The sequence below is a fragment of the Acartia tonsa genome, chromosome 5 (assembly GCF_053477335.1).
Source record: "Acartia tonsa isolate MP-2025a chromosome 5, ASM5347733v1, whole genome shotgun sequence".
Classification (NCBI taxonomy): domain Eukaryota; kingdom Metazoa; phylum Arthropoda; class Copepoda; order Calanoida; family Acartiidae; genus Acartia; species Acartia tonsa.
In genome coordinates this window covers 24451755-24474765 of record NC_137264.1, presented here as the reverse complement: position 1 = coordinate 24474765, position 23011 = coordinate 24451755, and the positions used below count along the sequence as shown (strand labels likewise).

General features: G+C 31.6%; 1 protein-coding gene across 3 annotated transcripts in view; it reads right to left on the bottom strand.

Annotated features, from left to right (window-relative positions):
* LOC145319109 (ubiquitin-protein ligase E3B) overlaps positions 1–23011 on the bottom strand; it is a 31417-nt gene continuing 8406 nt past the window's right edge. Inside the window, exons 13-34 of one of the 3 annotated variants that reach the window (XR_013879691.1) lie at positions 21875–21990; positions 21189–21331; positions 20738–20856; positions 20154–20284; positions 19442–19579; positions 19044–19173; positions 18437–18530; positions 13107–13214; positions 11217–11310; positions 10787–10868; positions 10314–10391; positions 9855–9953; positions 9370–9434; positions 7245–7316; positions 6578–6709; positions 6011–6127; positions 5024–5122; positions 4239–4337; positions 3721–3806; positions 3220–3288; positions 2639–2971; positions 1–669 (exon numbers count right to left, since the gene is read on the bottom strand). Coding sequence is in view for 1 of the 3 variants with exons in the window: in XM_080160970.1 (XP_080017096.1) it covers positions 2920–2971; positions 3220–3288; positions 3721–3806; positions 4239–4337; positions 5024–5122; positions 6011–6127; positions 6578–6709; positions 7245–7316; positions 9370–9434; positions 9855–9953; positions 10314–10391; positions 10787–10868; positions 11217–11310; positions 13107–13214; positions 18437–18530; positions 19044–19173; positions 19442–19579; positions 20154–20284; positions 20738–20856; positions 21189–21331; positions 21875–21990 (2123 nt within the window). In the remaining 2 variants the exon portion in view is untranslated. Of the gene's footprint in view, positions 2972–3219; positions 3289–3720; positions 3807–4238; positions 4338–5023; positions 5123–6010; positions 6128–6577; positions 6710–7244; positions 7317–9369; positions 9435–9854; positions 9954–10313; positions 10392–10786; positions 10869–11216; positions 11311–13106; positions 13215–18436; positions 18531–19043; positions 19174–19441; positions 19580–20153; positions 20285–20737; positions 20857–21188; positions 21332–21874; positions 21991–23011 lie in introns of all 3 variants that reach the window. The other 2 variants (XR_013879692.1, XM_080160970.1) reach the window with 2 other exon arrangements.

Genomic DNA, 23011 nt, shown 5'->3' with positions numbered 1-23011 from the left:
TCAAAATATTTTCAAATGCATTTCAAATTTTATAATATTACAATTCTTTTATAACACAATAAAATCACATCATACAGAAAAATATCTTTCCAGTATGGCTTCGAACCCGATAGGTATCCACTGGATTAGAAACGGCCCTCATCCATAATTAAAAATCATGTATAGCATTGTATTACAGAAAATCATACAATTATTGGCCTTAATTGGTATCATTTTAATATCCATAGAAAGCTGTCTAATACGATGCGATACATAAATAGAAATTCTCTTTATAATAATATGAAATGTTTGAGTAGTAACGTATCTACTTTATAACTACGAAACACAATTTTTACTGCAACATCTTACAAACATTTACACTTTACTGTTTTTTTTCCTCAAAATATTTTCGTCAATTTCTTTTTGATGTTTTTAGAGTTAACATAATAAAATAAATTAAATTGGCCATTTAGGTTTTTAGTTTTTATGCTTATTTTTAATAAATATAAAATAAAAAGGGTTATTTTTAATAAAACGATTTGAAAAAAAACTAAATAAAAACAGGGGGTTGGGATATTGATAAGTTAAAATAAATAAGATAAACCTGATTTTACAAGAATCTATTAAAAGGCATTAATCTGACTGTTATATTTTTAAATATATAGTTAATTACATAGCTAGGCAAATATTCTGAAAAATAGTGAAAAAAGTTACACGGTTGGTTTTTTATTAAATGAATAAGTTAGGGTACAATGTTTGGCACTTTCGATATAAGTAAATGATAATAAAAAACCCATAGAATGCGATAATAACTTCAGAAAAATCGAAGAAAATAGTTTTCATACTTAATTAACGTTTTTAAGTTTTTCTTCAAAAAGTTTAGATAAGATGCCTTTAAAAGTCGTCTATGATTTTGTCAGGGATAAAAATGTAACTTTAAAATAAGAATTACAACATATTTTTTCAATTAGTACAAAGTAAAATTTTGAACATTTTATTGATCAGTATATTTTTTAAAATGTGAAGTAGAAACCTGAATATTTTATCATGAAAATTGTGTTATGATTTGATTGTCTGCTAGATTACAAGAAAAAAGATACTGACAGTACTAGTTGGTTCTTTAAAAAAAATTAGGTAGATTACTTTCAGAACCCCACTTTTTGCAACGTTATTTCAATAGAACAGAGCCGTAGTCTTAGTGTACTCAATATCTAGACAGCCAACCATTGTTTTAGAATTGTTCAATTTTTTTAACTTCTGATAAAAACAGAATTAATGGTATTTTTGTAAATATTATACCTCCAAGAAATGGCTATACTTTCCAATCATATGTTGTGTGATATTTAAGAGGAATTATTTTGATATAATGTCATTAAAATATTCGTTGAAAAAAGTGCTATTCTAGCTTATACTTTACATTTTAATGTGTATGATAATTCAAATAAAAGATAATGAAGATTTATATTATATTTAATTGTTATAATTATAAAGAAAAACCTGGAAACAGTAAAAAACTGACTTTATTTTATTGATGTAGGGAAAATTTTGTCAAATATTTGAATAAAAAAACAATATGAAACAAAATAAATTATTTTTAATATAGTCACAAAAAGGCTTAATGAGTTTAGGAAATATTTCATTCACTAATCATGTCATTTAAACTCTATTACACAGAATACAGTGTAGAAAGATGTTCCTGTTTTAATTTTAAGTAATTTCAAATGCATTTTAATACCTTTTAATGATTTATTTTTTGAAACATCTTTTTATAAAATGTTATTGATTTTTGAAGTTATATGTTAAAATGTTTTTAAATTTTGTTAACATTTTGTTTTAAATGTAGAAAATTGGTAATTCTAAACATTCAAAAAATGATTTTATTAAATTTTCATCACTTAAATTGCATGTTTGATGAAATTTTCAACTGATAATTCAAGAAAAATCATTTAAGTTTTATTATATTTTACTTTGAAATGTTAAAAAAATATAATTATTGTCAAAAATGTGGAAGTTATACTTTCCTCAAAAAAAGACCTAAAATATGCAAATTAACACGTGTAATGAGATTTTTTTTCTTTCAGGTTTAATTTTAAGTAATTATTGATATTTTTTGTAAAAAGGATTTTATATAAAAAGTTTTAAAACTCGAGTTATGTAGTGGTTCTAAAAAAGGTTGCGAATTTATGCAATTTTCTTGCAAAAAAAATTTTCTAGGATTTTAAAAATAGCAAAGGGTGTTATTAGACGTACTTACAGATACAATTGCTAAGTCATTTTGGCCAAACACTAAAATAAAGTTTTCACATCTGAGGGTCCAACCGTGGTTAGTTTTGTGTTTAAAATATTGCGTTGCTACAAAAGGTCTAATTACATAAGTTCTAATTTACAAATGGTGTGTGTTTTGTCGCCATATTGGATTCGATTTTTCCATTGCATTGTTTTGCTGTTAATAGATTTTTTTAATTTTTTGAAATTAGACCTTTTGTAGGATTAGGTCTTTTGTAGGGTTAGACCTTTTGTAAATTAGATCTTCTGTAACATTAGACCATTCGTAGGATTAGATCTTTTGTAGGGTTAGATCATTTGTAGCAACGCCTAAAATATAGCCTATAATCTAATTTTAAGTGTCCACCAATTTCTGCATTTATTTTAACAATACCTGCCAACCCACTCCCAGTATAAAAAAATTAAAGCATATATAATTTACAGAGATTTTAAGGGATAAGACAATGGACGATAAATTGATATATATCCCCAATAATGATAAACAAAATTATCCCTTTTGTAAATTAAATTATTAAGGTCTTCTTGTACATTGCGAGTTTGGAAAAATTAATAAAAATATCTAAAGATTTTGAATTAATGAATAAGAAAACGTGGTTATAAAACATTGGGTACTAATATAATTTACCGACCGATGTCCCCTCCCTGCCTGGGGATTTATGACAGTTCAAATCCAGTATTGCATGTTATGGCATATCTTAACTTCTCTCTGAAACAAACAATAACATTAGTTTTTCCTTTACTAGCACCTACGCCTCTTTAAGGGGGAGGGGGGTTATTCACACCATAAAAAAGCTTAAAAAACCACCATAGGACCAGCTTTATAATTTACTGTATATCCCGTCACATGCAGAATGTTATCGGTCCAGCAATTATCTAAATCTTTAGCTTTACACAGCCAGACATCGTAATACTTTGTATTACCTATAGACAAATAATTAGAAATGCTGCAATTACCTCAAAGTTGATTTCTTTTGATAATTGGGAAGTTTCAAAAGATTAAAACAAGTTGACGCTGTTGGTAATCTAAATATGAAATAAGGTTGGAGGTAGTAGCAATAAGTAGGCTAATAAATGATAAAACATTATTATGTTCCTGTTTGGGTTATCTGAGACTAATATTTTTTTATAAACAAAATGTAAAACGAGCATAAGTGCGCAGATTTATCTAGTAAAAAGTTCAAAATAGTAAATTTTACAATTCATAAAGGAATTTTAAAAGTAATGTTATCTAACATTTAAACTCTAGTAGCTTTGATATGGAGGGGACTCTGATAGTCTATACTCTAATACACGGTAAACAACTTTTCTGTTGGAAGGATGTCAAAAGGATACTTATAGAGATACTACGCACCTACCTACAAATGGGATGAAAGCATGAAATAATACCTGTTTACAGGGTCTTTATTTTTGAATGCAAGGAATCCCCTGAGATTAGAGCCCAGTATAAAATAATACCTGTTTACAGGGTCTTTCTTTTTTAATGCTAGGAATCCCCTGAGAACAGAGCCCAGTGTGTCACCATCATCATCATCTTCCGCCACCTAGGATCACAGGGTATGTCCAACGTTCAAACTTTTTTATTGGGGGAGTGGGGGGGGGGGGGAAACGTCCAAGCTTTTTTCATTTTGGGGAGTGGGTAAAAATTAAAAAATTTGGGGATGCCTACGTCACCTCCAATTGGGGAGGGGGGGGGGGTAATCCTCCCTTACCCCCCCCCCTTGGACGACCCTGGTATGTCAGTCACAAAAAGGTTGTTAAGAAAATTGATTTTATGCTTATTGGTATATGTCCCATTAAAAAAAATTGCTTCAATAATATAAGCAATCTAGCTAGGACTACAAATTTTGAAATGGATAGGGGATATGCTAAGATGACTAAATTCATGATGTGAGCTATCTATTACACATTATAGATTCTGACAACCAGACATATAATCTGTTAACAGAAAAAGTTCACTTTCAAATAATATTTACCTCAACACAGCGTATGCTGAATGGAGGTTCCAGATTGTAGAACCCGAGTAAAGGTGGTTTCGAACACGAGGTCACAAACTTTAAAAATGCTCCTTTCTCCTGTTAAAAAATATAAACTCTTAGACTTCAAATTCTTCGTTGGTGTCTACACTAGAGGGCACTGATAACCACCACCATTATTTTAAAATAAATTGAACTTAAGAAAGGAAGGGTTCGCTCGGTGTTTTTTTATTGTTTTTTTAATATGTACGGTTAAATCGGGTATTGGGTAGCCCCGCTAGGTTATGGTCCCCGCAGGCGGATTTAGCACAGAGAAAAAATTACTCCCTGCATTATTTTCAATTTATTTCATAAGAGTGAGGGGATATCATTACTCAACCGGCTCTTTGTGCACTGTTTCGTTAACTGTAACATAGGGAGAAGGAATGGCCCTGAAGCACAGTTATGAATCTCGACCACAAAGATTTTTTTATCCAATCCTGACAAGTGAGGTATTTTTGGAAAGAGGAATATAAATAGAAAACGCCTATGTAAATTAGAAAATCCGCAGAAATCATATTTGCAAGTTATTTGCAAAAATCTGCAATGTTAATTGCAAAATTAATTTCATGCCTTAAATGACAGATTTGAAATTAGACGGGTCTAGCTGGATATAATACGATGCTAGACATAGTTTTTTCGTATGGCTGAGAACCAGTTCTTATTCACCGGATATTAATCGGTTTCGAATAAATATGAGAAAAAATGCTACCTTAATCTATATTATGAATAATGAATGTTATTACCTTGTCATTAAAATCTTTCTCTAGAATATCCCAGAGCCAAACAATAACTTTATGAGAATCATGGAATCCTCCGTAGTAACTAGTGTTCCTCCGTAGATCCTGTACAAAAAATCCTTTTGTAAAAAGTAGTAAGCTTTTTTTGTCTATAGCAAAGGATCTCGCTAACCGCTGAACCGATATGTTCTCCTTTATAATGGAGCTTCTCATAGGTTCCGGGAAGGTTTATAACTATTTTTTTGGGGGTGGGACACCCCCAACCCCCCAAAAAATGAAAAATACCCCCCACCCCCCAAAAAAATTCTTTTTATAACTAAAATTAAAATTAAATAGTGGGGTCGACAACCCCCCCTCCCCAATAAAAAAAAACATTAATTTTTTTATTTTTCTTTTAAATGAAAAATACAAAAAATTAGGTTAGGGCCGAAGCCGCTAATATTGTATAAAGTAGTATAAAGCTTTTTTTGTCTGTAGCGAAGGATCTCGCTAACCGCTAAACCGATATGGTTCTCCTTTATAATGGAGCTTCTTATAGGACCAGGGAAGGTTTTTAATTTTTTTTGGAGGTTATCTTTACCCTCCTAATAAAATTACCCCCACCCCCACCCCTCCAAAACAAAGCTGGAAATAATCAATAAATAATGAGAAACCTTTATAAAACAAATTCAAAGTATAGTTTACTTAAAATAAAGAATACTTTGATTGAGACTTTAATTTGTGTATCTTTGACTTAAAGGTAGCATTTAATAGCAGTTCATAGAAAAGTTGAAAATCCAATTTTAATCCATTAAATCTAATGGGTTGTAAATTCTAAGTAATCAATATTTTATTAATAAGAAAAAAAATTAAGACATCGAATTTATTCGAGATCATTTTTACCTGACCAAAAATTAACCCAATCAACATAGTTGTACCTACGACTGATGGATTAGTTATAAATCTAGTAATTATAGACAGACGTACATAAGCTACTTGTAGAAAATATCATACCTTTAAATCTATAGGTGTATTATCTCCAGATATTAGGCGTTGAACTTCAGGTCCGGAAAATAATGTTAACCAGTCGAAAGAGACAACTGTACGGAAGCCTCGACGAAATGCAGCAACCTTAATAAAAATGATAAATAGATTTATTATCCTGGAAGGGCTGTCATACGCAAAAATCCATCAAACTTGTTTATATTTAGTCACAAACGATTCATTCTAATAATACGAGTGACAAAATCATAGATATTTTATATAACAAGAATATGATTTTTTAATCTAGATATTTTCAAAACTACGTGGTAAGAATTAAAATTCTTTCAAATATATGCCCTATATATAGTTTAAACCATTAAACAGGAAAAAATTTGCGGATTACTAAATTGAAGTTTAACTGCATTTCGTGCAACTACCTCTTTGCCATATAAGTATATTTTTTTGGGTGTGGTAAATACAAACTTTCCGCAGACTTTTTATCTTCCCCTAAACTTGAATAAAGAAATTTTGTAACCCCGGCCCCCGCACTGATAAAATGAAGCTTGGACATTCTAGCTTGAATTATCACTTTTTTACCTGGTTTTGAATTTGTTTGTGCATCTTGAAATGTGCCATCATGTGGATATAGAGAATCCTATTTTCATTTGTAACATTTATACTCCTGCCACCAGGCACTAGCTCGTGAGATATTATTCTTCCCAACACATCCTCAACAATATTAAATACATTTAGAAAAGTAATAGGAGGTTTGTCTGTGTTTAGTTATAATATGATGTGAGGGGCGACTTTCCCCTCACATCATCTTAAGTGACCCTAGATGCCTCTATGGGTGTATATGCTAGTATTTTAAAGATATTTATATGTGGAATGGTCATGGGAATCTTCACAAATAAATTTCTAAAATAAATTCAAGGAATTCACACTTTGTTCACAGTATTATACAAGAACATACGGATAAAATAAGTTATAGAATAACTAGCCTTAGATAGCCTTTAGAAGACTGGATAGACCGTGAAATAACATTTTGGTGTATGTCTAATCCAAATCTTTCTTTTTGATTAGCAATGGTTTATGAGCAGCAGTAGAAACCATTTTTAACGTCTTTTGGTTTAGAACATATCACCTTCCTTACAACGATCGGATGCGTTATGTGTTACACAGTCGCGGATTTATAGAATAGCTAATTTGGTTAGACATCTATGATTTTATATTTAATAACATCCGAGAAAATAAATTTTCTTACCTGGTCAAATGAAAATGTTAGGCCCAAATCCTCTACATCTCCTTTGTAATGTTTAATGTAGGTCAAATTCTTAAAAATATTTAATATAATTATCCTATTACATAAATTAGTAAGCGTTTTTTGTTTGTCCCGAAGGATCTCGCTAACCGCTGAACCGATATTGTTCTCCTTTACAGTAAAGCTTCATATAGGTCCTTGGAAGGTTTTAAACTATTTTTTAGGAGGGTGTCTTCACCCCCTCTCCACCCCAAAAAATATTTTTTTTACTCTTTAAACTAAAATTTAAAATGGGACGAGGTCGACTTTTCCCCCTCCTACATTAAGTGCCCCTAGAGGCTTCTAGGGGGCGTAGCCGCTAGTTATTTATATAATAATATGGCAGGTTCGATCTTATTCTCTCAAGGTTGTTCCTCAAAGGTTTAATAATTTGCCTAATAATATTCCTATAACTAAAAAGTGATTATTATGTGATTTCAGCTGTTTACGAGGGTATGCATGCAGAGACTCAAACAAATATTCATTAAAATCAATTTACATCTAAAAACTTTTTGCACCTAAAACTGTTTTAATTCAGAGAAATGGGAAGGGGGGAGGGGTATGACTTTATTGTTTTATTTCATCAAAACTCAGGGATCTAAAGGGATAATGCAATAGCAGGTGAATTAATGTACCTCCCCAATTACAAAACACAAAATTTACCCTTAGTTGGATTACAATTAAAGGTTGAAATATTGAAACACTCAACATTATGAACTTTTTGTGATATGGAAGATTATTTGAATGTCCATTTTCCTATACATGAATCCAATGTTAATGATGCATACATGCGACCACGGCAGTGACATTGAAATATCTAAATTTAGAATTTAATTAATTTTAAACAAGAATGATCATGTGAATAGGCAGCAGTCATGAATGATGATTAAAATTTACATGTTGACCTTTTACTTAGAGCAACAGAAAACTCTGACAAAGAAAGTTAAGTCTAGAATAAGGACAAGGTTGCGGGAAAATTTATAAAAAAAATATGCTGGTTTATTCCCGTTGATTTTTTAAGCATTAAGCCAAAAATTGTATAAGAATGACGTCATACGACTGGATGCTATTGGTTTCCTGGCAGCTGTAACTTAATATTGTCTATGAACTCTAAATTAAGAGACATTTTAATAGAAACCTTTCATACACATAAAACAGGAAAATAATATAAGTTTTAGAAAAAAGTAAACTATAGAATTGCTTCGCTTCTAATACTACTTATGAAGAAAGATTAAACTGATATGAAACATGCAATTTTATTATATTATACCAGGAAGGGAAAGTTCGAGTACAGGTTTTTATATTTTTAGTACTGTAGCTACTCTTTAACTAGGGTTTCCGTATAATCCGGTTGTAGCTAAATAATTGGCCATAAATTTCTTAAATTCCTCGTGTATCTTAAAACTTTGATACACAGTGTTTTTTGACAATTCCAGCCAAGATAAACCTTTAACATTCAACATATATTTTTGACAATTTAAAAACAAAATGCCCAATTTTTCCTTTATAATAATTGTATAATAAATACATTGCTTTGTTTCAATAAAAAATATTGTTGGCTTGTCATTGTAATTGTCCTTGTATTCTATTACGAATATTGATAAAATAATAATATATATGAACATCTTTCCTGAATATCAACATATGTTTAGATAATGATTCAGGGAAAAACGTCTTTTATCACATAATTTTTTAATAGTATTTTCGTACTCAATAATAATTCGGGTGGTGATTATTGCAGATACTTCGTAAAAAAATATAAAAAACTTTTTTTGTTACTAAGGAATACATTTCATAGTACAAATAATGATAGTGTTAAAAACCTGTTTCTAAGACGTTATAGTTAGTATTTTATTTTTAGTAATCTTAAATGCTTATTGGTTTACTTAATACCTTGATTACGAGACCTTTACATATATAACCTTCCATTTTGTTTAAGTATAATCATACTCTTAGTTAGTTTAACATATATACAACCCAATACCCATTACCCTTCTTTGAACTTCTTGAGTAAAGTCAAAACAGTTTTTAATACCTATTGAAAGATAGAATGTATTTGTGTAATGATAAAAAGATAATTATATTCCTTGTAGAGTTCTGGATCTGCACTGGCCATTTCATCCAGGTAGCTGTACAGTGCTGAGTGGTCATTACCTGACATACAAACATGTTAGAATCGTCCTTTTATTTTGAACTTTTAAAACGATTCGTATAATATAAAGGTATCATTTAAAAAATATCCTAACAACTATTTAGTTATCGGAAGGTTTATTGAGTGCAATAACTGTCATCTAGAAATTAAAATCCTTAAAATTTAGAATTTTTTTCCTATAACCTAAACGTTAAAAGCTGTGGGACTTGTGGTGAAGCCGCTAGCACAATAAAATCAGGTATGAAAGTTTTTGTATGAAGATATTATATCATTATTTTTAAAAAGATGTTATTTTCCTCAACATATTTTTTTTACAATTTTTCTTCAACAAAATGATATTTTTTGTGGAAAAAATACTTTTGATAAAAAACCTTTTTATGTCACTTTTTCCTTAGCTAAAATTCAAATAAATTTTAAGTTACCTAAAACTTGAGTAAGGAAAAAAGCAGCAAATGGAATATCGACGACAATGCCCTCGTAGACTGCTTTACCAATCATTCGGCCCACAAACTCAAACAAATCTAAACAAAAAAAGCTTTCCAATCGATCAAAAAAATTATTATAAGCAGTTTAGTAAAGCACAAATTATAAATGTTCTAAAATGTTGAACATGTATAATTGTTTAGGTAATAGAGAAGATTACCAATATTTTTCACAACTGAAAAAAGCTAAGCAGTTAGCGAGATATTTTGGTACAGACAAACATCATGATATGATCATACATTTAAGAGTACACAATATTTTTATTAGTCCCAAAAAATTTGAAAAGAAACTATTTTTTTTCTTTTTCCGAGATAAAATATAATGCATTACAGCCTATACGAACTAGAGACAAAGTTGTTATAGATTAGCATCCGCCAAAGAATATAATTAAAGATTACCTAAGTGATTATCAGTCATATGTGAAAGAGGGGAGGGAAATAACCTCTCCTCGCTTGTGGATGTAAACAAATTTAAACCTGCAACCATGGGGGATTAAAAGGTAAGGATGAGCGGTTTTATTAAGAGTTAAAGCTATAGTTATGGAAAAATAACCCTGTTCATATTTAACACTACTCGTATTTCTAAACTAAATACCTACACTTTGTATTTTTATGTTCCATCATGACTTTTCTTTAAAGATTCATCGTTTTTTTTTAAATAGTTGCTTTTCCTATTGCTCCTTACTTTTTATGCTTCTTTTATGGGTGCTATTTCTCTAGGATCGATTGGCTAAATTAACTTAGAATAAGTGATCTTTAGGTAAGAACAGACACACAGTTAGACATCCTCTACTTAAACAAGGACAGCATTTTACATTTGGAAATAAATATGCATTCTTTTTTTCTACGTATTTTTATCCTTTTATTCCTGCCTGGATCAAAAACTTTTTTGATTGTCTCTTCAAGAAACTCCTTGAAAACACCGTCCTGATCTATACCGGCTTCGTCTAGGCCCTTAATAAAAGTTAAAATAAGTATATTTTCACCTATACATTTAACTTTGTACAAGAAACATTAAAAACATACTTTTCTTGTAAATACCTAGTGATTTTTATTTTTTCTCAAAAAAAAATATTATAATTTCTAGCACTAGCAAAATCTCAATATTTTTTTTACGTCTAGCGTTATGAAAATATAATCAAAGATTTGTTAAGCTTAAAAAATTACTGTATTTACCCTTAAATTATCTATTCGCAATTTTTTCTCCAACTTAACGAGCAACTATGCTCCTATCTACGAACATTTACTCTGAAAATAATCAGAACAGAAACCCCCCCCCCCCCAAAAAAAAAAATATTGTACCTGTAAATTGACAAATTTGACTCTAATGAGACCCTTCATAGCTTGACTAGATAAATTAGCTAATTGTCTGTAACCGTCCTCGACCAATCGACTCCTAAATAATAAAAAATAGCAGTAAGACAATGAAAAAATTATACCTACAATATAAACTCTTATCATTACTTTAGGCATTTAAGAATTGTCCTATCAAGTTCCAATTTAAGATGATGACGTCTGCCACACTATAACCATTATCAGAAGTTCATTATGTCCATTTAAAACATTTTTAGTAGCGAAGCTACTCTATAATTCACTTTGTCTGTCCGTCAGTCCGTCCGTCCGTAACGCTATGGGGGAAATGGGATTTACTCAGCTCCTATAAAAGATAATATGCTGAAATTTTTTGACAACATTCCCATCATTAAGTAGCACAATAACTATAAAACATCAATGGCATCGGACGGCTTTTTAACAGGTTTTAGGCTATTTTTTGATTTTGCACATTTTCCCCATATCTTTAGTGTCTATGGTTCGATTTTCAAAATTTTTTCAGTTAAAGATATCAAAATTATATTTTCTGTCGTTTGGAGAAAACAACAATGACGGTCAGACTGCCTTTTTGCTGGTTTTTGGCAATTTAAATTTTTTTTACATTTTCCCCCTTTATCTTTGGATTTTATGGTCCGATTTTCAACATTTTTTCAGTTATAGATATCAAAATTAAATTTCCCGTCGTTTGAAGAAAACAACTATGAAGGTCAGACTGCCTTTTTGCAAGTTTTAGGCTATTTTATATTTATTACATTTTCCCCCATATTTTTGGTGTTTTTAGTTCGATTTTAAAAAAATTTCAGTTAAAGAAAATAATTTCCAGTCGTTTGAAGAAAACAACAATGACGGTCAGTCCCATCCACGATTTTTTGTGCTTCGCTACTTATGGATGTTGTCATCCTTGTTTAAATCTTATTTATGGGACGATTAGACTCTAAAATACCTGACCTCTTAAAATGTCAATATGTAAAGCATCCTACTTTGGGATAGATATCAGACTCCTTCCTGATAATGTTGATTTTAAATACATTATTCTATACCTATATGAGCGATTACTTTTTCTGTTTTTTACCTTATGAACTATTTTCGACATTTTTTTATAAAACGGCTTGCTTTATTGCATCAAGATCCATGACAGATCTATATAGGAAATAAACGTCTATAAATGAGCTCGAATCTTCCAATAGTAGAGTGTTTAATACTCATAGTGCTCCAATATTTCATTATAAACTATCATTGACCAGAACGATAAGACCCATTATTTTACTCTATAAAGAACAAATTCTTTTTTTTTAATTTCATGTTGCTATTTGAATTATATTAAAGTATTAAATTTCTATTCATAAAACAGAAAATTTAAATCTATAAAATAGTAAATCAAAGAAAACTTAGTTTTAAAATAATTTGATACTAGCGACGCGCCATAGTGTGTTTAGAAATTAAACTAAAACATAACATTTAATTAAACATTTTAACCCTTTCAGGACGATAATTTGAAACAAAAAAATACTAGGATCCTAAAATATTTTAAAGAAAGAGAGACAAAATTATAAATACAGGTTTAAATAAAATAATGAAATTTAAAAAAGACGGAAGGAAAGGGAAGTGAGAGAGAGGGACATTTAATCTTTAAAAAAAGATGAAAAAACAAAACTAAAGTCGTAGTAATCTTTATGAATAGTAACTTTTTTTGTAGTTAGGTTGATAATCAGGGATAGGCCAATGGAAAAAAAAAATTAATATTCAATCTAGCCATTAGCGGAATAATTTTAGAACACCGCCTCTAGTATTTTATAATTGTTTAATATTGTTTATCTGACCATCCATTTTGTTGGACTTCACTTTTATGGACGCACTAACCTATGGACAGTTATTAATGTTGATTGCGGACTAACAGATTCATTTTCAATAATTCCCAGGGTTATCTTGTCTTGGTGTACCTCATTTCGAAACATTAATACGCGGTCCCTGAAAAAGAAAATCTTCAAAATTGCTCTGTTTATTAAAACTATCATGTAAATGAACAAGAAAGACAAAGCCAATTGATATAGTTCTACGACGTAATGTCGGACGGTGATACGAATATTATCTTGGTAGGTATACAATGTAAGTAGTTAAGCTAATAAAAATAAACACTTAGAAACCAAAACTAAATACCTATCAAAGAAAATCAATCCGAAAAAAATTAAGTGCTGGAAATTTTTGGCCCTTTTTTTGTCGAATTAGATGATTTAAAATCAAATCTACACATTTATAAATTGACCTTCTTTGCCAAATCACAATCCTATACCTTATATTTTAGTCAAGTTTCTTTGTGTTTTAGGTTTTATTAAAAAAACTGGCACATTTTCCTAGCCAACCAACCCTCCCCCCCCCCTCCCTAGATATACCACACTTTTCTGGGATCTTGCCAGATCAAGTATCAACTGTAGGGAATACCAAAGGATGACTCCATGCAAAATTTGAGCCGGATCCGGCCAAAACCGGCCGGGATTTTTATAAAAAACCGTTTTTTTCCGGTTTTTAGGGGGTATCTGTAAATCAAGCCCCCTCCTGGGTACGCCCCAATGATGATTTTTGCTTTAAGGTATGATCTGAATTCCACAACACTGGATATGACCCCTAGAGTTGAAAAAAATGGTTAAAATCCGGTCGTTTGACCGGTTTCCGGCCATTTCCGGCCCAAAAAAAAAATCAAAATTTCATCTAAAATTAAAAAAATATGCTTTAAATTCCATTTTTCATTAATAATTTTTCAAAAAACAAAAACCTTAGGTAATGAAGATAATTTTAGCAACTTAAAATGTGAAAAAAGGTTGAAAATTGACAAACTTATGTCAATTTGAAAAATGTTGGTAAATCCTAAAAATTTGACGAATTTATACATACATTTTAGAATTTAGGTTGACTGGTCTTTAAGACACGCCATAACCAACAAAATTGCAATAAGAGAGTCTAAATGTTTTTTTTAACCAAAATTCTACATACCCTGGTGGTTCCAGGGATATATCATTAAAGCTTGTCGGCTGGCCAGAAAGCTTTTAACAGGCGGCCGACTAAAAGCCGGATTTTATGGTTATCAACTGTACAAAGTAGCGATTTTCGGTTTTTTGGCCAAAACTCATGCAGGGAGTTGTTTTTTGGAATTGACAAACAAAAGCAAGTTTGTACAACTTATTGGGGCGGACATTTCTTTAATTACGCATATTCGCCACGGGCGAACCGTTTGGCTGATACGCACCGCCAAAGGCGCGATATTTGACGATTTTTCAAAAAATTTCGGTTTGTGGATTTAGTGACTTAGGCCACATCTTCAATAATGTTCAACTTTTTGAGGCGGACATTTCTTTACTTATGTATCGTTAACCTCTAGCAGACCGTTTGGCAGTTATTCGCCGTTGAAATCGCGATTTTTGGCGATTTTGTCGTTTGCGAGGTTTTAAAGACCATTTTTGAGGGGAAGGAGTCATCCAATCAAGATAACTCTGAAATACTTTTCATTTGCAAATTAAATTGGCTACATTTCATGTGAAGTAAATTTTATTGTGCGTCCAACTGGTTTTGTTCCAGTTGAAATTTAAAAATTATTACTTTTTAATTATAATTATTTTTTTCTTGCAATTTTAAAATTAATTAAACACTAATTGTTAGTACATCATAATTTTGATAATTAATTCCACATTTCAATCACTGATATTTACTACTTGGTAATTTTTTTTCTAATTTATCTTTTAATTATCTGATTAATCTTTAATGATTATTACTTTGTAAATCTAAATACTTATTATTCATCTCTAGCAATTATTTATAAATTAAAGAGTATAAAAATTACTATAAGATATGTAATAGGTTAGGTAATTCAATTGATAATCAAATAAAGTAATTTAGAAATGGTGATAGTTACTAAATTATAAAAAAAAAATATAACAATATGTATAAGTATTGATCAATTAGTTATAGGATAGTTTATATGATTAATAATGATAAAATCATAAATAATAAGTAATAGAAAGATAATGATAATTAATATGAGTTATTATTGATAGATTTAAAATGTTATGTAATATAATTTATAATTATAATTTAATATATAAGGTTATGTAATATAATTTATTGATTGATTTGTAATAGGTTAAATATGATAATTGATACTTATAATACTATAACTGAATAATAATAATAACATAATCATAATTATTATGTATAAATATGGTAAGATAATATAATTCATAATTATAGTGTTATAATTAATAATAAGATAATTTGGAGCCTGCGGCTTAAAAAATTATTTCACCCAAACTTGTTTCTTGTGGGGGGAAAATACATTTCATGGGGTTGGTGTAATTAGTAGTTGTTATCTTTTTTTTTAATTTCAACTGGAACAAAACCAGTTGGACACACAAAAAAATTTTGTCACATAAAATGTAGCCAATTAAAGGGGGGGGCGAAAGTGACACTTTTTGAAACCAAAACTAAAAGTCAACAAAGGAACTCAACTAAAAAAAGAGTTACAGGTCTGAGATTTTGCATGGCAGTTGCTTTATTGGGGTAAAACATGGAACTGTGAAGAAACGGCAGCGCAACCGCCCAAAACTGCCGTTTCCCACCGAAATTTTGTTTGCCTTTTCTCGGCGGTTTTCGGCAGTTGCGACGCCGTTTCTTCACAGTTCCATATTGTACCCCTATAAAGCAACTGCCATGCAAAATGTCAGACCTGTAACTCTTTTTTTTGGTTGAGTTCCTTTGACTTTTAGTTTTGGTTTCAAAAAGTGTCACTTTTGCCCCCCCCCCTTTGCAAAAGAAAAGTATTTAATAATCATTTTGATTGGAGGACTCCTTTCCCTCCAAAATTTCCGTTGAAACCTCATGAATGGCAAAATCGCCGAAAATCGCGATTTTGGCGGCAAATAACAGCCAAACAGTTTGCCAGAGGCTCATAATGCATAAGTAAAGAAATTTCTGCCTCAAAAAGTTAAACATTATTGAAGAAGTGTCCTAAGTCGCTAAATCGACTCCGTCATCCCCTAAAGGAGCAAAAAACCGAAATTTTTTGAAAAATTGTCAAAAATTGTGCCTTTGGCAGTGCGTATCAGCCAAACAGTTTACCTGTGGCGGATAATGCGTAAGTAAAGAAATGTCCGCCCCAAAAAGTTGTACAAACTTGCTTTTGTATGTCAATCCCAAAAAACAACTCCCTGCATGAGTTTTGGCCAAAAAACCGAAAATCGCTACTTTGTACAGTTGATAACCATAAAATCCGGCTTTTAGTCGGCCGCCTGTTAAAAGCTTTCTGGCCAGCCGACAAGCCTTAATGATATATCCCTGGAACCACCAGGGTATGTAGAATTTTGGTTAAGAAAAACATTTAGACCCTCTTATTGCAATTTTGTTGGTTATGGCGTGTCTTAAAGACCATAATCAACCTAAATTCTGAAATGTATGTATAAATCCGTCAAATTTTTAGGATTTACCAACATTTTTCAAATTGACATAAGTTTGTCAATTTTCAACCTTTTTTCACATTTTAAGTTGCTAAAATTATCTTCATTACCTAAGGTTTTTGTTTTTTGAAAAATTATTAATGAAAAATGGAATTTAAAGCATATTTTTTTTAATTTTAGATGAAATTTTGATTTTTTAAATTTTTTTTTGGGCCAGAAATGGCCGGAAACCGGTCAAAAGACCGGATTTTAACCATTTTTTCAACTCTAGGGGTCATATCCAGTGTTGAGGAATTCAGATCATACCTTAAAGCAAAAATCATCATTGGGGCGTACCCAGGAGGGGGCTTGATTTACAGATACCCCCTAAAAACCGGGAAACGGTTTTTTATAAAAATCCCGGCCAGTTTTGGCCGGATCCGGCTCAAATTTTGCATGGAGTCATCCTTTGGTATTCCCCACAGTTGATACTTGATCTGGCAAGATCCCAGAAAAGTGTGGTATATCTACCCCTCCCCCATTAATATGAGTAAAGTTTTTGGGTATAGTTCCTTTTGTAACATCGCACCTTATGGGGCGATTATTCGTATTTTTCACAGTAGCTTTTCTCCTATATAATTTCTAGCCCCTGCAGGGGGCTCTAACCCTGCGGGGTCAATTACCTAACCCTGTGGGACAATCACCTAACCAAATATAACCTAACCTAGCCTAACCTTATGGGGCGATGTTACGAAAGGAACTATTCCCAAGTTTTTAATGAGAAAATTGTCCTTTTCAGTTTAATTCACTTCTCAACCCTTACAGATCGGGCCCCAATTCCCACCTTAATAGATCGGGGGGGGGGGGGGGGGTGGGGGGAGGGCTCAAAGAGCCCCCCCTTCTATCTCGGCTCCTGGTACAGATAAAGACGTAAAATTTTTTTCTGGTGGTTCATGTGTATTTTTAGAGAAAATTACTTTTCTAGCCATAGCAGTCAGACCGCTCCTTAGCCGCTTTTTAGCGGCCAGCCGCTAAATTTTAAAACAGCTGTAGAGCGGCCAATTTTGCAGCTAGGATGACCAAATTTTAGGACGAACTTTTATTTTTCATAACAAAAAAATTACTTTTTCTGATCATCGCCGAAAAACGGCAAATAACGGAAACCGCCATTTTCGGCGGTTACGGCGGTAAAACGGCGATTGGCGGCGCAAATTAATATTTTTATCTGTTTATTATTGCTCAAGGATTTACCAAAAAAAAATATAGGTCTCTAGCTGTAATAGAAGCCACGATTTTCATGATATATGTCTGTAATAAAAGCCGGACAAAAATTGGTCATAAAGTCGGTCAGGGAGCGGTCAAACGGTCATAACACCACTTTTCTCAGATGGTCATTGATATCTAAGTATTCACCAAAAAAATTTTAGGTTTCTACCTTATACACAAAAGTCATAATTTAGAAATTAAGATTTATTTAGAATTTTTTCTAATTTTTTTTGCTACCCAACCGACTTTGACCGGACACCACGACCGACACAGGCCAGATATCCTAATAAAATCAACTCTTGCCGACGTATAATTACTAAACTTCAAAAGTCATGAAGTTACAGCTCTCCATCTTACCTACAAAAAAAATGAGATTGAAAAAACTAGAGGGGGGGGGGCTCTTTGAGCCCCCCCCCCCCCCCGATCTGTAAGGGTTAAAATACATTCAAATAGCTCCAAAAATAATCAGGTGCATCACTGATCAAGCCAAAACAAAAGTCTTACTTGTGTGGAATAACATGAGGCATCTTTTGTTTGATAATCCTGGCAGATTTTTTTCCTTTGGTCAGATCGGCTGTCAGCTGATTTATCTTTAACTCTAAATAAAAGATTTGATTAGACAATGTCAGAGCGGAACGAATTTTGCATATTAAAAACAGGTACACAAAGTTCTAAAAACTGTTCTCCCCCTCCTTGAAATAAAAACTTCAAGTAAAAAATCTTGATTGGTTGATTCAGACTTTTTGTGTCCAAACTTTTCAACAAACAATTCTTATCTAAAAAAAAGTGTAATTTCGTTTAATCAACATTGGGAGTTCTTTTTTTATAAAATTTGTTGTCCATTGTCTCAAATCAAAAGATCCTTGGACCAAGTAAATGAAAAAATTGTTAATAGTTAAGCGACCACTTACGAAGATTTGAGGGAAGAAAGAGCTTAAAACACTGGCAATGCAAGTTTGAGTCAAAATTTGCTTGCCAGTGGTAGATTTCAGTGGTATTAAAATTAAAATAACTTATCCAAGAAGTAACGGACAAACCCCTCAACACCAATCTACTAAAAAGCTAAAAAATCACCAATGATTAATTATGTTAACAATAGAAAGATACTTACCCTTACAAAGCCAGAAGTTTGGGTTCGTAAACGTTTTCCTTTCATCTCTTCTTCTCAAAGCTGCCAGAAGGTTATGCATGCTCACAAACAAGGGAATTTCAGGGTCTGTCAACACGCCGGACCACACGCTCTGCAAATATATTAATCATTTAATGGTCTTAATTATATGCTCTATACTCGGTAATCTCTTAAATATATGCCGGGCGTCCAAGGGATATCTACTAAATATCTGCTCTCTATTAGGTTCTCTACTAATTATCTACTTCCTATTTGGTTCTCTACTAAATCTCTATTAGGTTCTCTACTAAATATCTAATCTCTATTGAATATCTAATCTCTATTCGGTTCTCTACCTACTAAATATCAAGAACCTAAACCATGAATCTAGCTCCTTTTACCTTAAAAATAAATTGATTGATAAATTGTCCCAGAATGGCGTACTCATGTACTTGGAATGGTTCTCCAGACTCATAGAACTCAGAATCATCCAGAATTGTTACCAGATGAGACAGGGTATCACAGAAAAGAGTTAACATCTAAGAAGTACAAACATTATTTAATTAACAGTTTTGTTGTTATCAAATATTTTGAGGTGATGGATAATATATTTAGTTGGACTTTTAAAAAGAAGAATTACCGAAAAATGGACTATAAACAGACTTTTACTGAAGTAAATGTTTTTTTTGTCTGTACGCATGAAAAAAATGAGAAAACTAATCTACTTAACAAAACATGTTATGGCAATAAGTGTAAATATTTATCAATACACTTCAAATATTGTTACAAAATAAAGTCAAATTTTCCTCCTTTTACATTTCTGGAATCTCTATCATAAATTTTTTTCCAATCTTCACAAGATAAATATTTTTGGTAAGGAAAATATATGTAGAAAATGCCTATGTAAAGTCTCATTAAACTTTTGTGTTTATAAATCTATAGAATTTGAAGGTCAAATATTAAAAAACCGCCACACTTTATAATATATTTGTCATGTTAAGAATTAGGTTAATTTTGAACCTAGCAAGACTTTTTTTGTTTTGGCTTGTAAAAGAGCAAATACTTTCCCCCATCACGCTCAACCTACACAAACCTTGTGCACAGCTTTTATACCTGAAATTCCGGACTATTGGCATTCTTGTTGATATTAAGTAGGTCCAGGAATGACTTCAACCCACAGTTGGGTCCCAGGCTGTTGAGAAATAACCATAATGGCTTCAACAAAATATCTCCATAACATAATCCTATAATTTCAGTTGCTTGTTAATAGGCTCGTAAAGTTAATACAGGCAACATTTGGAAACTGAGCCGTTCTTTTCCATTCAAGCCTCAGCTTTAATTATTAGCTTTACTTTTTAAAACCATTGAATTTTTTTATGTGATTCAAACTTTATGCTCACAACTAACTTTATCCTAAAGCGGCGCTTCTATCCATTATACATTACAGTTTGTTTATAAGTAAGAGCCTTTTTTTTGCAGGGGGGGAGGTTATTTGTCTTCCAGTTATAAATATGCCATTGCCATATATCTTGAGACGTTTGAAAGTAAACAGGTTTTCAAATTAATCTAATTTTTCTTTCAACAAGTATCTTACATATATTGTTAAATTAATACTTGCAAAACCTATACATTAACTTAAACTAGTCAAAAGCTAACTAGTTGTTATGAATTATGAAGGTTTAGCCAACTTAACTTGCCTGTCAGTATTTCTAATCTCAACTGCGACAACGTTCTGACAGCAGTTTCATACATGGCACATACAAAGGATATTTTAGTACAGTCAGGATTACCCAGCTTGTTTGCTACGCCCACAGAACTGAAAATAATAATATTAAAATTATAAGTCATTGAATATTTAAACTAAAAACTATATATTTGTAATTTGTATATATATATTCCAACATGGATCCAAATTTCTGAAAGAGGAAAAACATATTTAGTATGGTTTTAAAGAAATTGTCAATGAAAGAAATAGAAGCAATGGAATCGTATAAGATTCAGTTCCTTCTCCTTGTTGCTTGTTCCTTGGTATGTTTGATACAAAAATATCTCAGAATGGAAAAATACAGGTTAACAGAATAGGAGAAATCCTTTTAAAAGAACGTAAGCTTTAAACTAATGTATAACTTATTGATGTATAAATCTGACCTATGATTAATAAGAACTTGAGTGTTGGCATATGTTGACTTGGTTTTCTCAATGGCCTGCTTTACAAGCTTCTTAGCAGTATTTTCTTCTTCTGGTGAGGGAGTGGGCAATGGAGATGGTGGGGTCATATTCTTAGTACACTCCTTAATTTCAATATCTTAATTATATCCTAGTAGAAACCCAATAGAAAGCATTTATTTTTAGTAAAGAACCTACTAGAAAGCATGAAATAAAACCTAATTAAGAGAATAAAATAAAATAAAATAGAGAGCAGATATTTAGTAGAGTACCTAATAGAAAGCAGATATTTAGTAGAAAAACTAATAGATATCAGATATTTAGTACTAGCAAAGAGCAGATATTAAGTAGAGTACCTAATAGAGAACAGATATTTAGAAGAGTACCTAATAGAAAGCAGATAGTTAGTAGAGAACCTTATAGAGAGCAGATATTTAGTAGAGTATCAAATAGAAGGTAGTTATTTAGAAAAGAACCTAAAAGAGAGCGGACATTTAGTAGAGTAACTAATAGAGAGAAGGTAAATAGAACTGAACTATCAGAAAAATCTATAATGAGCATAATACCTTAAAATATAGAAAGTGCTAACTGTCAGTGTATAAAACAAATAGAGAAAAAATAAATAGCTTAGAACTAAATCTGAGAACCTAAATTGACAAATAGATTACCTGCAAATGATGGGTAACAAGTTTGACCGCCTCCGGCTGCCACAATTTGGATATTTGTTGCTTTACCAATGGAATTGTAGCCTGCAGATGTTTGTCCAATGATACTGAAAACCAACCTAAACAATATTTTTGATAGCTTTTAAATCTAGCCTAATTAGAAAGTTGATTAAAAGAAATACATCAAAAACGTTTGGCACTTATATCAAATTTGAAACTTTTAGAAGGGAAGACAATTTCAGTGTGGCCACAACCAAAAAAATACTGATACTGAAGAAAAAAAAGGAAATACTGAAAATACTGAATCCTAAAATAAGAAAAAATACTGAAATACTGAACAAAAAAATACAAATACTGAATAAGTATTTTTTTTATATGATTCCTCATTTCAAAATTTCATATCATCATAGCTTTGTTATTAGTGGGATATTTTAAAGATCTTTTAATTTTGCCTCTTAGATTTTCTTGCACTAATTAAGCAGAAAATGACTGATAAATATTTTAAATGATTACAAAACTTAAATACTTTTTAGTTGAGTTAAGAGCATAGACGTCCAACCTTTTTTTATGGGGGGGGGGGGGAAATTTTTTTAAGGGGGGGATAATTCGCTTTTAGAGGGGGTAAAATGGCAAATTTTTTTTTACCCCCCCCCCAAAATTTTTACCCCGGGGGTAAAATTTGTTTTTTTTTGGGGGGGGGGGGGGGGTAATTACCCCCCATGAAATCTGTTGGCAGTGGTAAATTTTGTTTACCCCCCCCCCCAAAATTTACCCCCAGGGTAAAATTTTTGGAGGGGTAATTTAAATTTTATTAAATTTTTAGTATTAAAAATGCGCGCGAAGTGCGCAAAAATTTTCTTTGTTAAGAGATTTTTTATTTTTGGGGGGGGTATTTACCCCCCCAAAATTGTTTAGGGGGATGTAAATACCCCCTCCTAAATGGTTGGGGGTGCCGTAGGCACCCCTCAGGGTAGGGGTAAATTATGAATGGGGGGGGGGGGGGGTAAAATGAAAAAAATTTTGGGGGGGGTAATCGCCACTTTACCCCCCCCCCCTTGTACGTCTATGGTTAAGAGCATGCTAAAAAACTTTACCTTCAATAATCACGCAAAGTACTCACCTTATATTATTCATTCTATT